Source organism: Oncorhynchus tshawytscha, linkage group LG04, assembly GCF_018296145.1.
Source record: "Oncorhynchus tshawytscha isolate Ot180627B linkage group LG04, Otsh_v2.0, whole genome shotgun sequence".
Taxonomy (NCBI): Eukaryota; Metazoa; Chordata; class Actinopteri; order Salmoniformes; family Salmonidae; genus Oncorhynchus; species Oncorhynchus tshawytscha.
This window is the reverse complement of record NC_056432.1, coordinates 18,037,114-18,053,608: the sequence shown is the minus strand read 5'-3', so window position 1 is coordinate 18,053,608 and position 16,495 is coordinate 18,037,114. Positions and strand designations below refer to the sequence as shown.

Below are 16,495 nucleotides of genomic sequence, written 5' to 3'. Positions count from 1 at the left end.
GAACGTAAACTACAGTGCGTAATGTAAACTACCACAGTTCTAGCATGACGGCTGTTTGTCGTAAAAAGGGCGTTCACGTACTGCGGGAAAGCCCAGCTCATTGGCTATCTAGCTAGCAATGTTTCAAAATTATAGGTGGTCATTGAACCAAGACACTGTCAGTCAAGTGAACCCTGCTCGTCTCATTGGTGCGTAATGACAGCTGACCTTCATTGGCTAATTGATGTGTTGTGTAGCCAATACGTAATGTAGAATGATGTAACAAAGTTTGCTTGCCTTCTAGAGTGTCTGAGGATTGCACAGAAACCAAACTTGACCAGGTTAAACAATGCTTTGCTAATTAGATTTCATGAATTGTTTTGTTGCAAGTTGAAAGATTCGGAAATCATGCAAAATGCTGTATACAACATGGATCGTGTTAGGATAGAAAAATTGATTTTATCCAACAGAATATGCTACATTTTATCTCTGGGACCCTCAGGATGACAAATCAGAGCAAGATTACTGAATGTAAGTACATTATTTACAGTCAGAGGTAGAGGTCGACCGATTATGATTTTTCAACGCAGATACCGATACCGATTATTGGAGGACCAAAAAAGCCGATACCAATTAATCTGCCGATTTTTTAAAATGTATTTGTAATAATGACGATTACAACAATACTGAATAAACACTTATTTTAACTTAATATAAAACATCAATAAAAATCCATTTAGCCTCAAATAAATAATGAAACATGTTCAGTTTGGTTTAAATAATGCAAAAACAAAGTGTTGGAGAAGTAAAAGTGCAATATGTGCCATGTAAAAAAGCTAACGTTTGAGTTCGTTGCTCAGAACATGAGAACATATGAAAGTTGGTGTTTCCTTTTAACATGAGACTTCAATATTCCAAGGTAAGAGGTTTTAGGTTGTAGTTAATATAGTATTTATAGGACTATTTATCTCTATACCATTTGTATTTCATATACCTTTGACTATTGGATGTTCTTATAGGCACTATAGTATTGCCAGTGTAACAGTATAGCTTCCGTCCCTCTCCTCGCCCCTCCCTGGGCTCGAACCAGGAACACATCGACAACAGCCACACTCGAAGCAGCGTACCCATCACTCCACAAAAGCTGCGGCCCTTGCAGAGCAAGGGGAATAATTACTCCAAGTCTCAGAGCGAGTGACGTTTGAAACGCTATTAGTGCACACCCAGCTAACTAGCTAACCATTTCACATCGGTTACACCAACCATTAGGCTGATAGGCTTGAAGTCATAAACAGCGCTGTGCTTGTGAAGAGCTGCTGGCAAAACGCACGAAAGTGCTGTTTGAGTGAATGCTTACAAGCCTGCTGCTGCCTACCATCGCGCAGTCAGACTGTTCTATCAAATCATAGACTTAATTATAAGACTTAATTATAACATAATCACACAGAAATACGAGCCTTTGGTCATTACTATGGTCGAATCCGGAAACTATAATTTCGAAAATAAAACGTTTATTATTTCAGTGAAATACGGAACCGTTCGGTATTTTATCTAACGGGTGGCATCTCTAAGTCTAAATATTCTTGTTACATTGCACAACCTTCAATGTTATGTCATAATTATGTAAAATTCTGGCAAATTAGTTCGCAATGAGCCAGGCTGCCCAAACTGTTGCATATACCCTGACTCTGCGTGCAATGAACGCAAGAGAAATGACACAATTTCACCTGGTTAATATTGCCTGCTAACCTGGATTTCTTTTAGCTAAATATGCAGGTTTATATGCAAGCCTATAAATACACATTCCTACTTGTTGATTACTGCTGAGTGGAAATAGGAAGAACGCCCATTTCATGGCTTATACAAGTCTTGAATACAAAGTGTTGACAGTGCTGAGTAAGAACTTAAACATGAACTCACTTGTAAAAAATAGTGTCTCTTTACTGTATACATTGACAGTCTCTCTCAAGACATGGTTTTAAACGTTTGGAAATCTCACATTACCAACTTTTCTGTAGCTTCCTTATATGCCTGCTACGTTACTGCAGACACAGTCATCTGAGATATACGATTAAACAGCGTTAGACTTATAGTGCTTTTGATTTGCTCTCTGGGCCCACCGGCAAGGCAGATTTTGTACCTTCAGAAACATAAAATGGTTCAAAATGGCACCAGTTTGCCTACCCGGCGCGCAGGGCAGCTGAATCGGGTGCACATACCGTCAACAACCTGAGACAAATATAAAAAAATAGGAACTCATAACTTTATCTTTGCTGTTTATTGTACAGAAATGTTTAGCGACCCACTAGGAATACCTTGGAGATCGACCAGTTGATCGCCATCGACCGGTTGGGCTGATATTTCTGTGTGGCAGCCCCAGAGGAGCTGTGCGGCAGTCTCAGGGCTACAGCTTAGAGGGAACATTGGGCCTGTGTGTGTATATATATGTGTGGGCATGCCTGCACAGGTACATGTGTCTGAAAAGAAAAGTGACGTGTCATAGTAAAAGCCTGATACAGAAGACATGCTCCCTCTAGGGATTTCAAGACCTGTAGCTGTGTGGTTGATTTTGGCTAGAGACCTTAACTTGGGTTTCCAATGATTCCCCCACAGGATAAAACTTGTTTTGTCCACAGCAATAGTTGGTAACCAGAAGACCAACCTCAAGTCACATTTCACCCATAGTGGCAAATGGAGAACCAAAACCTCTACTCGCTGTAACACCCTTCTCTTTCATCAGTGTGCCCTGTCATGCTTTCCTGCCAGTCTGTATTACTGCCAGTTGCCCTCTCTGCTAGTTTTTGGTCTAACACAGATTTTGTTTTTAGCTCACACAGGACCTCTACATAATCCAAGGTCCCTTCTAGTTCCCCCTGAAAAAGAATACAGTACCACAGTGCGACATAAGGGATGAATGAGGTATGGACAGGTTAAGTGTCCATCTGAATAGATCCCAGGACCCCAAGAGAACACACATGGGTATTCCCTTCATTTAACAGGTCTTCACCAGCTTTCTCTTTCTACCATCTCCTTGTCACCCTGAGTAGAAAATGCACTCTTTGGGGTGTAGCCATTCAGACTTTGTCAGGTGGTGATTTGTTTTTTTTCCCCATTTGGAAAATAATCTGGGCCATGTTCATTAAAACATTTCAACATTTTAAAAATGTTTCTTATTGGACCAGTCCAGGTAGTCCCTCCCTGTTTCAGTCAGTTTTCTTTCTTTCCGTTGGTGCCTAATGAACACAACTGTTTTTATTATCGTCTGCAACAAAGAGGAATAGTTATATTACATAACATTACTGGAAAGGAGTAATGGGTTACTTGCATAAGGTACTTCAAAACAGTTGTTTATGTATAAGCCTATAATGATAATGGTTTAAAATATAATTATTTCAAAACAAAGGTTCTTGCATTACACTGTGATGAAAGGTTTTGCCAAATATATTGATAATGGCTGAAGAATGTCATTGTTTTATATTTTCATATTATGTCATTGGAGAAAATACTCTGTCATGACAATAGTGTCTTTGAAGTGGTCCTCTGTCGTGTTCTCTGTCTGGTCAGTAAGCTGTTCTTTGTCTGGTCAGTAAGCTGTTCTTTGTCTGGTCAGTAAGCTGTTCTCTGTCTGGTCAGTAAGCTGTTCTCTGTCTGGTCAGTAAGCTGTTCTTTGTCTGGTCAATAAGCTGTTCACTGTTTGGTCAGTAAGCTGTTCTCTGTTTGGCCAGTAAGCTGTTCTGTCTGGTCAATAAGCTGTCTCTGTTTGGCCAGTAAGCTGTTCTTTGTCTGGTCAGTAAGTTGTTCTCTGTCTGGTCAATAAGCTGTTCTGTCTGGTCAATAAGCTGTTCTCTGTTTGGCCAGTAAGCTGTTCTTTGTCTGGTCAGTAAGCTGTCCTCTGTCTGGTCAGTAAGCTGTTCTCTGTCTGGTCATTAAGCTGTTCTCTGTTTGGCCAGTAAGCTGTTCTTTGTCTGGTCAGTAAGCTGTCCTCTGTCTGGTCAGTAAGCTGTTCTCTGTCTGGTCATTAAGCTGTTCTCTGTCTGGTCAGTAAGCTGTTCTCTGTCTGGTCAGTAAGCTGTTCTCTGTCTGGTCAATAAGCTGTTCTGTTTGGTCAATAAGCTGTTCTCTGTCTGGTCAGTAAGCTGTTCTTTGTCTGGTCAGTAATCTGTTCTTTGTCTGGTCAGTAAGCTGTTTAAGACTATGTGAGAGGTTATTGACCTACAGCTCTTCTGACTAACAAATAGCTTATTGTTCTCTGTCTGGTCAATAAGCTGTTCTCTGTCTGGTCAGTAAGCTGTTCTCTGTTTGGTCAGTAAGCTGTTCTTTGTCTGGTCAATAAGCTGTTCTCTGTTTGGCCAGTAAGCTGTTCTGTCTGGTCAATAAGCTGTCTCTGTTTGGCCAGTAAGCTGTTCTTTGTCTGGTCAGTAAGTTGTTCTCTGTCTGGTCAGTAAGCTGTTCTCTGTCTGGTCAATAAGCTGTTCTGTCTGGTCAATAAGCTGTTCTCTGTTTGGCCAGTAAGCTGTTCTTTGTCTGGTCAGTAAGCTGTCCTCTGTCTGGTCAGTAAGCTGTTCTCTGTCTGGTCATTAAGCTGTTCTCTGTCTGGTCAGTAATCTGTTCTTTGTCTGGTCAGTAAGCTGTTTAAGACTATGTGAGAGGTTATTGACCTACAGCTCTTCTGACTAACAAATAGCTTATTGTTCTCTGTCTGGTCAATAAGCTGTTCTCTGTTTGGTCAGTAAGCTGTTCTCTGTCTGGTGAGTAAGCTGTTCTCTGTCTGGTCAGTAAGCTGTTCTCTGTCTGGTCAGTAAGCTGTTCTCTGTCTGGTCATTAAGCTGTTCTTTGTCTGGTCAGTAAGCCGTTCTCTGTCTGGTCAGTAAGCCGTTCTTTGTCTGGTCAGTAAGGTATTATTTGTCTGGTCAGTAAGCTGTCCTCTGTCTGGTCAGTAAGCTGTTCTCTGTCTGGTCAGTAAGCTGTTCTCTGTCTGGTCAGTAAGCTGTTCTCTGTCTGGTCAGTAAGCCGTTCTTTGTCTGGTCAGTAAGCTATCATTTGTCTGGTCAGTAAGCTGTCCTCTGTCTGGTCAGTAAGCTGTTCTCTGTCTGGTCAGTAAGCTGTTCTCTGTCTGGTCAGTAAGCTGTTCTCTTTCTGGTCAGTAAGCTGTCCTCTGTCTGGTCAGTAAGCTGTTCTCTGTCTGGTCAGTAAGCCGTTCTTTGTCTGGTCAGTAAGCTATTATTTGTCTGGTCAGTAAGCTGTCCTCTGTCTGGTCAGTAAGCTGTTCTTTGTCTGGTCAGTAAGCTGTTCTTTGTCTGGTCAGTAAGCTATTATTTGTCTGGTCAGTAAGCTTTCCTCTGTCTGGTCAGTAAGCTGTTCTCTGTCTGGTCAGTAAGCTGTTCTCTGTCTGGTCATTAAGCTGTTCTCTGTCTGGTCAGTAAGCTGTCCTCTGTCTGGTCAGTAAGCTGTTCTCTGTCTGGTCAGTAAGCCGTTCTTTGTCTGGTCAGTAAGCTATTATTTGTCTGGTCAGTAAGCTGTCCTCTGTCTGGTCAGTAAGCTGTTCTCTGTCTGGTCAGTAAGCTGTTCTCTGTCTGGTCAGTAAGCTGTTCTCTTTCTGGTCAGTAAGCTGTCCTCTGTCTGGTCAGTAAGCTGTTCTCTGTCTGGTCAATAAGCCGTTCTTTGTCTGGTCAGTAAGCTATTATTTGTCTGGTCAGTAAGCTGTCCTCTGTCTGGTCAGTAAGCTGTTCTCTGTCTGGACAGTAAGCTGTTCTCTGTCTGGTCATTAAGCTGTTCTCTTTCTGGTCAGTAAGCTGTCCTCTGTCTGGTCAGTAAGCTGTTCTCTGTCTGGTCAGTAAGCTGTTCTCTGTCTGGTCAGTAAGCTGTTCTGTGTCTGGTCAGTAAGCTGTTCTTTGTCTGGTCAGTAAGCTGTTCTCTGTCTGGTCAATAAGCTGTTCTGTTTGGTCAATAAGCTGTTCTCTGTCTGGTCATTAAGCTGTTCTCTGTCTGGTCAGTAAGCTGTTCTCTGTCTGGTCAGTAAGCTGTTCTCTGTCTGGTCAGTAAGCTGTTCTGTGTCTGGTCAGTAAGCTGTTCTTTGTCTGGTCAGTAAGCTGTTCTCTGTCTGGTCAATAAGCTGTTCTGTTTGGTCAATAAGCTGTTCTCTGTCTGGTCAGTAATCTGTTCTTTGTCTGGTCAGTAAGCTGTTTAAGACTATGTGAGAGGTTATTGACCTACAGCTCTTCTGACTAACAAATAGCTTATTGTTCTCTGTCTGGTCAATAAGCTGTTCTCTGTTTGGTCAGTAAGCTGTTCTCTGTCTGGTCAGTAAGCTGTTCTCTGTCTGGTCATTAAGCTGTTCTTTGTCTGGTCAGTAAGCCGTTTTCTGTCTGGTCAGTAAGCCGTTCTTTGTCTGGTCAGTAAGCTATTATTTGTCTGGTCAGTAAGCTGTCCTCTGTCTGGTCAGTAAGCTGTTCTGTGTCTGGTCAGTAAGCTGTTCTCTGTCTGGTTAGTAAGCTGTTCTGTGTCTGGTCCGTAAGCTGTTCTGTGTCTGGTCAGTAAGCTGTTCTCTGTCTGGTTAGTAAGCTGTTCTGTGTCTGGTCAGTAAGCTGTTCTTTGTCTGGTCAGTAAGCTGTCCTCTGTCTGGTCAGTAAGCTGTTCTCTGTCTGGTCATTAAGCTGTTCTCTGTCTGGACAGTAAGCTGTTCTCTGTCTGGTCAGTAAGCTGTTCTTTGACTGGTCAGTAAGCTGTTCTCTGTCTGGTCAATAAGCTGTTCTGTCTGGTCAATAAGCTGTTCTCTGTTTGGCCAGTAAGCTGTTCTTTGTCTGGTCAGTAAGCTGTTCTTTGTCTGGTCAGTAAACTGTTCTTTGTCTGGTCAGTAATCTGTTCTATGTTTGGTCAGTAAGCAGTTCTCTGTCTGGCCAGTAAGCTGTTCTTTGTCTGGTCAGTAAGCTCTTCTCTGTCTGGCCAATAAGCAGTTCTTTGTCTGGTCAGTAACCTGTTCTTTGTCTGGTCAGTAAGCTGTTCTCTGTCTGGTCAGTAAGCTATTCTCTGTCTGGTCGGTAAGCTGTTCTCTGTCTGGTCAGTAAACTGTTCTCTGTCTGGTTAGTAAACTGGTTGGAAATTCAGAATCATCCCACTCTGTTCTTCAACCTCAAATTGAAAATTCCGGGTACCACTTCCTTCACACGAGCTTGTGCCAGGAGTGTCAGGCAATACAGTGCTCAGTATTTACAGATTATGTTCCCAGGCTGCCAGTGGCTGCAAATGGCTGACTGGTGTACTTCCTGTGCCATCAATGTTGCCCACAAGATGAGTAGGATGCAAGAGCTCTACCAACACACACCTGGGCTGCAGTGCATAGCGCTTGACCAGGGCCCTTGGGGTATAATCCCTGTAGTGCACTATAAAGGGAATAGTGTGTCATTTCGGACATAGCCCTGGTTACTTCAGGATTAGGGCTACACACAGGAGAGTTACTTTTAGACATACATTTTCTCAGTCTCTTATCTCAGCTGTGGTCAAAGACTTATTTTATTCAAGTGACTGTTTTAGAGTAATTAGTGATAGTTGTTCAGGGTTGTGTTCATGAAGAACCAGATGGAAAAAAACAGACTGAAACAGGGAGGGACTAACTGGACCTTCTTGTTTTCTGCGGCAAACAAATTCAGCTGGATCACTGTTTCTCTCCCATGTCTTTGACCTATGACCTGGGTGGAGTTTTAACCTGCATGTTTTACTGTGATGTGTTTTAGGGCTGCTCCGCTGCCACTCTACTGAGAAGGTATCACGTCGCCATGACGGAGAAGGACACGCCTTCCTTGGCTGTGACCAAGGCTGCTCTGTCCTCGGGCTCAGAGAAGGGAGGAGGTGGAATTGGAGAGGGACAGCCTGATGCCAGTAATACCTACTCTGATCTATCGGCACTGGCCAACCTGTTTGAGAGTGAGGAGGGCTCCCAGTCAACTCCGGACCTGACCCAGGACCCTGCTCAGAATCTAGCCCGACCAGGCCAGCTGCAGCCAGGGGACGGCCGACAGAACCTCCGCATGAAGTTCCACGGTGCCTTTAAGAAGGGCATCTCCAACCCTATGGACTTGCTGGAGTCTACCATCTATGAGTCACCCGTGGTGACTGGCCCCAAGAAAGCCCCCATGGACTCACTCTTTGACTATGGTACCTACAGTCACACCAACAACAAGAAGCAAGGCAGGAAGAAGCTCCTACGAGGGTGAGGAGATACTTGTTATGGTGGCCACAGGGGTTCATGAGCTCATGCAGGCATAGATTGTTAAACAACATGTAGAGTTAGGAGAAGCATAGTAGATCAATTCCGGGGTACAGATGTAACCTACTGGGTTCGAACCCGGGTCTCCTGCACACCACAAAACTGTGTTAGCCCGTTGAGCTTAACGCCTATATATCAGCTCAGGGAGTCTTCAGGCGTCAGGCAAGGTTGTTCCTCATACAAATGTCTTTCACCTTACTATACACTGAGTGTACAAAACATTAAGGACACCTTCCTAATAGTTGCACCCCAACGTTTTCTCCTCAGAACAGCCTCAATTCATCGGGGCATGGACTATACAATGTGTCGAAAGCGTTCCACAGGGATGCCGGCTCTTATTGAATCCAATGCATCTCACTATTGTGTCAAGTTGGCTGGTTGCCCTTTGGGTCGTAGAACATTCCTGATACACACGGGAAACTGTTGAGTGTGAAAAACTTAGCAGCGTTGCAGTTCTTGACACAAACCGGTGCGCCTGGCACCTACTACCATACCCTGTTCAAAGGCACTTAAATAATTTGTCTCAATCCATGTCTCAATTGTCTCAAGGCTTAAAAATCCTTCTTTAAAATGGCTCCTCCACTTAATCTACACTGATAGAAGGTGACATCAATAAGGGATCATAGCTTTCACCTGTTCAGCTGGTCAATCTATGTCATGGAAAGAGCAGATGTTTCTAACATTTTGTACACTCAGTGTACATAAACACCTAAAGTATGTGTTATACAGTACCAGTCAAGGGTTTTTCTTTATTTATACTATTTTCTACATTGTAGAATAATAGTGAAGACATCAAAACTATGAAATAACACATAGGGAATCATGTAGTAACCAAAAATGTTTTAAACAAATTAAAATATATGTTATATTTGAGATTCTTCAAAGTAGCCACCCTTTGCCTTGATGACAGCTTTGCACACTCTTGGCATTAATTCAATTCAATTCAAGGGGCTTTATTGGCATGGAAAACATGTGTTAACATTGCCAAAACAAGCGAGGTAGATAATATACAAAAGTGAAATAAACAATAAAAATTAACAGTAAACATTACACATACAGAAGTTTCAAAACAATAAAGACATTACAAATGTCATACTACGCATATATACAGTGTTGCAATGATGTACAAATGGTTAAGGGTACACAAGGGAAAATAAATAAGCATAAATATGGGTTGTATTTAAAATGGTGTTTGTTCTTCACTGGTTACCCTTTTCTTGTGGCAACAGGTCACACATCTTGCTGCTGTGATGGCACACTGGGGAATTTCACCCAGTAGATATGGGAGTTTTCAAATTCTTTGTGGATCTGTGTAATCTGAGGAAAATATGTGTCTCTAATATGGTCATACATTTGGCAGGAGGTCAGGAAGTGCAGCTCAGTTTCCACCTCATTTTGTGGGCAGTGTGCACATAGCCTGTCTTCTCTTGAGAGCCATGTATGCCTACGGCGGCCTTTCTCAATGGCAAGGCTATGCTCACTGAGTCTGTACATAGTCAAAGCTTTCCTTAAGTTTGGGTCAGTCACAGTGGTCAGGTATTCTGCCACTGTGTACTCTCTGTTTAGGGCCAAATAGCATTCTAGTTTGCCCCGTGGGAAGAAATGTGTGTGTTTTTTGCCAATTTTAACCGCACACTTGCATTATCTGAACCAGCTTCATGAGGAAGTGCTGAGCACTTGTTGGCTGCCTTTCCTTCACTCTGGTCCAACTCATCCCAAACTATCTCAATTGCGTTGAGGTCAGGGGATTGTGGAGGGCTGGTCATCTGATACAGCACTCCATCACTCTCCTTCTTGGTCAAATAGCTCATATACAGCCTGGAGGTAGGTATGTTTTGTCATTGTCCTGTTGAAAAATGAATGATAGTCCCACTAAGCCCAAACCAGATGGGATGGCGTATTGCTGCAGAATGCTGTGGTAGCCATGCTGGTTAAGTGTGCCTTGAATTGTAAATAAATCACAGACAGTGTCACCAGCAAAGCACCATCACACCTCCTCCTTGCTTCACGGTGGGAACCACGGAGATCATCCGGTCACCTCCTCTGTGTCTCACAAAGAGACAGCAGTTGGAACCAAAAATCTCCAATTTGGACTCATCAGACCAAAGGACAGATTTCCACTAATCTCATGTCCATTGCTTGTGTTTCTTGGCCGAAGCATTGTCTCCTCTTCTTATTGGTGTCCTTAGTAGTGTTTTTTGTTGTTGCAGCAATTCGACCATGAAGGCCTGATTCACGCAGTTGATGTTGAGATGTCTGTTACTTGAACTCTGTGAAGCATTTATTTGGGCTGCAATTTCAGAGGCTGGTAACTCTATTGAACTTATCCTCTGCAGCAGAGGTAACTATGGGTTTTCCTTTCCTGTGGCAGGCCTCATGAGAGCTTGACTGACATTCACGTCTTAAAGTAATGATGAACTGTCATTTGCAGTTCTTTGCTTATTTGTTCTTGCCATAATATGGACCTGGTCTTTTACCAAATAGGGGTATCTTCTGTATACCACCCATATCTTGTCACAACACAACAAATTGGCTCAAATGCATTAAGGAAAGAAATTCCACAAACTAACTTTTAAAGGCACAGCTGTTAATTGAGATGCATTCCAGGTGACTACCTCATGCAAAGACTGTGCAAAGCTGTCATCAAGGCAAAGGGTGGCTACTTTGAGGAATCTCAAATATAAAATATATTTTGATTTGTTTAACACATTTTTGGTTACATGATTCCATGTGTTATTTCATAGCTTTGATGTCTTCACTGCTATTCAACAATGTAGAAAATAGTAAAAATGAAAACTCTTGAATGAGTATGTGTGTCCAAACTTTTGACTAGTACTGTATGTGAGTGTAAATTATGTATGTCTATGGTCCTACACAGTAAGACTGAGATGTCCTGTGATGAAGGTGTGGACCCTACAGGCTCAGATCCACCCATGGTGATTAAAGAGTTTAACCGCACGCTGCTCTTCGATGGCGTGTCACAGGCCGACCCAGAGGCCCTTTCAGGCCTGCTGGAGTACCTGCAGGGTCACGACAAGAGGCTCACCGACGAGGAGTTCAAAGGTGAGATGATCCCAGTGGTGGGTGGAGCCCTCTGGTGCCAAATAGACAGGAGATATGTCAGCTTTCACAGCCAAAGGCAGAAAGGACAGAGGAAAAGAGAGAGTGTGTATGTGTGCTGAAGGGGAGGGCTTAAGATGTCCTATTCTAGCTACTAAAATAGCATATGAACTTTGTCTCAAACATTTCACCTCGGTTACAATCGTCTTATTCAAAGAGAAGCGTTACCTTTTAGTCCACTTAGCCCTGTGACTAACACCTTTAGTTTTTGTGTCATCCTGGAGTTTTGTCGTGACTTCGTATAGTGATACTCAGTACAGATGTCTAAACAGACCTCTTTCCGCCCCTTGGGGTTCAACTCTGTCCTATCAGTATCCCCCCCTCCCTGTTGTTTTTGGCTCCAAACAGTAGAGAGAAGGAAGATACTGTGATGTCCGGGGTTTTGTCCTGCCAGTGGCGTGTCCAATGATAGCTTCCTGTTGGCTGTGTATGTATGGGGTGGGGCTTTATAATAGAGAGAAATCAGAGCAAACTCTCCCCTCTGGGAAGAAAAGGACTAAAGGGGGCTTGACAGACTAGCTAAAAAAAACTCAGCCCGAAAGTCAACAATAGAAGCAGACAACTTAGTGCTTTAACATTTGGGTTGGGTGTTCTGTTTCTCATGATTGAGGCGTTTCCATTTTCAGTGAAATGTCACGCAAGCTTCCCTTTCTTATCGCTAACGATTTATCACCGGTCTTTACTTCCTCTAGTTTTGTGTTTGTGTCACTAACCTCTTCCCCTTCTCTCAACTGGGAACCAGAGCCATGCTTTTAGAGAGTTGGGGTAATGCAGTTTCTGCATTTACATTACACAGCAACATTCTATAGTAGCCATGTTAGCTCCCCAATAACATTTACATGTGGAATATTTAAACAATGCTATGTTACTGAATGTCTAGAACAATATTCAACATTCTAAAAGTTGTCCTAACTCCAAATATAAGGACACAAGGCAAGACCCAAATGCAGACACAGGAAGCAGATGGTTGATATTTATTAATCCAAGGGGTAGGCAAAAGGTAGGTCGGGGACAGGCGAGAGTTCATAAACCGGGTCAGAGCCCAAAACAGTATCAGACAAAGGGCAGTCTCGAGGTCAGGCCAGGCAGGGGTTTAGTAAACAGATTCGAGTCCAAACAGTACAAGGGGATAGGCAGGCTTGAAAACAGAACAGCCAGAGTGGTCAGGCAGGGGTTCAGGTGTCAGGACAGGCAAGGGTCAAAACCAGGAGGACTTGAACCAAAAGAAACCGGGAAAAAATAAATAGGAGCAAGGTTGACTTGGCAAACAAGACAAACTGGCACAGAGAGACAGGGAAAAATATACACACACAGGTATAATTAGCGACACCTGGAGGGGTGTTGCTTATGAACTTGGTACTTGGTGTCACCCTGGTTGCAAGATAGTTTTCCCATTAACAATGCACTTTGCTGCAGCAAAGCATATTTTTTTTTTCAAATTTTTTTCCCCATTAATTCCCAGAACTGTACATGTCCACTCTGAGTATCATTAATAACCATCCTTTGTTTTTGTTTTTTCCAGAACCTTCTACAGGTAAGACGTGCCTGCCTAAAGCCCTTCTGAACCTGTACAATGGTCAGAATGACACCATCCCTCTGCTGATGAATATCGCAGAACAGACAGTCAACCTCCATGATTTCATCAACACACCCTTCAGAGATGTCTACTACAGAGGTGAGCTCTCTACTAGTGATGGGAAATTCGTGAACAGCACATCACCAGTCTCTACTCATATTAGCGCTTCACTAAAAACACGGTCCTGATCATTAGGCACCAAATGAACTGAAACAGGGAGGGACTACTATCTGTACTTGGCCAATACAGATGCTCACTTTTGGTCTCCATTGCAAAACGTTTTAAAAAGTTTTCTGTTGCGTGCACTAATGAACATGACCCAGTACCGTAGGATCGTTTGACTAGGATTGAAGACCCCCCCCACACACACACACCTTTGTTTTATTACAAAACTGGATAGCAATCGCTGAAGTTCACAAAGCATATTGCATGTACAGTAACAGACAGGTACATGAACTACAGCATGGTCAAGCAAGTTAATGTTTATGACAGTTTTGGACCGGAGCTGCCTCCACTATTCCAGCACTATTTCAACATCATCAAATCACCTATGCTTAGTCTAATACAGTGACAACTAAAACATACCCCCAAAAATATAAATATACAATTTAGTCTAATCAACGTAAGCTAAATATGATACGTCTGTCCATGGTTCTGATTTCTGTGTGTGTGTGTGCGCACACACTTTCACGCAAGTAAAAAAACATGTTGACTCACCTTACTTGAAGAGAAACGCCAATGCCATCCTCCTCTCTTTCATGTTGATGAAACGGTCTATCACTCTGTCATACAGTACATGTTTTTAGTTCTTGTTATCCTAGGCTACCTGGCTCAAATGCTTTCTTGCGAGCCTAACTTCCATTCATGGGAAACGTTAGCTAATTAACATTAGCCTTCTACATCTAGCTACAGTTGAAGTCGGAAGTTTGCATACACCTTAGCCAAATACATTTAAACTCAGTTTTTCACAATTCCTGACATTTAATCCGAGTAAAAATTCCCTGTCTTAGGTCAGTTAGGATCACCACTTTATTTTAAGAATGTGAAATGTCAGAATAATAGAGAGCATGATTTATTTCAGCTTTAATTTCTTTCATCACATTCCCAGTGGGTCAGAAGTTTACATACACTCAATTAGTATTTGGTAGCATTGCCTTGTAAATTGTTTAACTTGGGTCAAACATTTAGGGTAGCCTTCCACAAGCTTCTCACAATAAATTGGGTGAATTATGGCCCATTCCTTCTGACATAGCTGGTGTAACTGAGTCAGGTTTGTAGGCCTCCTTGTTTGTAAAATGCTTTTTCAGTTCTGCCCACACATTTTCTACAGCATTGAGGTCAGGGCTTTGTGATGGCCACTACAATACCTTGACTTTGTTGTCCTTAAGCCATTTTGACACAATTTTGGAAATATGCTTGGGGTCATTGTCCATTTGGAAGACCCATTTGCGACCAAGCTTTAACTTCCTGACTGATGTCTTGAGATGTTGCTTCAATATATCCACACAATTTTCCTTCCTCACGTTGCCATCTATTTTGTGAAGTGCACCAGACCCTCCTGCAGCAAAGCACCCCCACAACATGATGCTGCCACCCCCGTGCTTCACGGTTGGGATGGTGTTCTTCGGCTTGCAAGCGTCACCCTTTTTCCTCCAAACATAACAATGGTCATTATGGCCAAACAGTTATATTTGTTTCATCAGACCAGAGGACATTTCTCTACACGACTACAATCTTTGTCCCCATGTGCAGTTGCAAACCGTAGTCTGGCTTTTTTATGGCAGTTTTGGAGCAGTGGTTTCTTCCTTGCTGAGCGGCCTTTCAGGTTATGTCGATATAGGACTCGTTTTACTGTGGATATACATACTTTTGTACCTGTTTCCTCCAGCATCTTCACAAGGTCCTTTGCTGTTATTCTGGGATTGATTTGCACTTTCCCACCAAAGTACGTTCAACTCTAGGAGACAGAACGAGTCTCCTTCCCAGAGCAGTATGACGGCTGCGTGGTCCCATGGTGTTTATACTTGTGTACTCTTGTTTGTGCAGATGAACGTGGTACCTTCAGGCATTTGGAAATTGCTCCCAAGGATGAACCAGACTTGTGGAGGTCTGCAATTTGTTTTCTGAGGTCTTGGCTGATTTCTTTTGATTTTCCCATGATGTCAAGAAAAGAGGCACTGAGTTTGAAGGTAGGCCTTGAAATATATCCACAGGTAGACCTCCAATTGACTCAAATGATATCAATTAGCCTATCAGAACCTTCTAAAGCCATGACATCATTTGCTGAAATGTTCCAAGCTGTTTAAAGGCACAGTCAAGTTAGTGTATGTAAACTTCTGATCCACTGGAATTGTGATACAGTGAGTTAAGTGAAATAATCTGTCTGTAAACAATTGTTGGGAAAATTACTTGTGTCATGCATAAAGTTGATGTCTTAACCGACTTGCCCAAACTATAGTTTGTTAACAAGAAATTTGTGGAGTGGTTGAAAAGCAGGTTTTAATGACTCCAACCTAAGTGTATGTAAACCTCCGACTTCAACTGTACATATTGAACTGTCATCCTCTCCGGCATGAGGCACAACAATGTATGAATTAATGGTTGGATCAGAATCGCCGTTATAATCATTGCCAGTACAGAGAATTAAATAAAACCCCAAGACCAAATCTCTGTCTCCAGCTATGGCTAATTTAGGAAAGGGACAATTTTAGCTAGCTGGCTAGCTAGCCCCCATAGGACAAAAACACAATGACATGCAACAATTCAAGTTTTTCTCTCAATGACATGTGATCCCAATGGAGTTTGATAGGAGTGACTCCAAATCCAAGCTGGATTCCCTTGACACTTTATTTTGTTGCGCCAGGATCATTCACTGTTGAGCTCACTCAGTTTAGCTTAACACTGATTGGCATTTTTTTTTATACTGTACTTTTTTTTGTCAAGGGAGGCCAGATGCTCGCCGGCTTCCCTTGTCTTCAATGCTATGGGTGGCAACAATGTCATACTCGTTTGGACCAGACAGCATCAGATATATGGCCTACAGGAAGAGAGACATAGGGGCGCTGTATCGCTCGCTCTGATTCTTTCTCCTGTGAGAACATTCAGCCTCTTCCGATTGAGGGAAAATGATGAAACACAGCGAGACAAAAGATAAATGATTGATTTAAAAAAAAATAAATATGTAATTTTTTTTTTTTTTTTGGGGGCCTGGCTTCCCTTGGCATTCATGAAACGCCACTGGTGTTGACTGACTCATTTGCGTGTCGCTAGGCCAGACGGCGCTCCACATCGCCATCGAGAGGCGCTGTAAGCAGTATGTGGAGCTGCTGGTGGAGAAAGGGGCAGATGTCCACGCCCAGGCCCGCGGACGCTTCTTCCAACCCAGGGACGAGGGGGGCTACTTCTACTTTGGTAAGACACCACAACAGTAGAATCAGATCTGATCCATTCTACTGTCTACAGAAGCTCTTTGTGGTCCTCATCGGACTATGTAAGATTCAGATTCAGGAGGTAATATTTATTACCATACCAAGAACCGAAGTCCGAAGTCAGCAGGA

The 16,495-nt window shown here is 42.8% G+C and overlaps 1 protein-coding gene across 1 annotated transcript in view; it reads left to right on the top strand.

Moving 5' to 3' along the window:
• LOC112248245 (transient receptor potential cation channel subfamily V member 4-like) overlaps positions 1-16,495 on the top strand; it is a 31,401-nt gene that overhangs the window by 8,121 nt on the left and 6,785 nt on the right. The window contains exons 2-5 of the mRNA XM_024417109.2: positions 7,710-8,185; positions 11,121-11,305; positions 12,885-13,037; positions 16,209-16,349. Coding sequence (XP_024272877.1) covers positions 7,752-8,185; positions 11,121-11,305; positions 12,885-13,037; positions 16,209-16,349 — 913 coding nt within the window. The 5' untranslated portion in view covers positions 7,710-7,751. The remainder of the gene's footprint in view (positions 1-7,709; positions 8,186-11,120; positions 11,306-12,884; positions 13,038-16,208; positions 16,350-16,495) is intronic.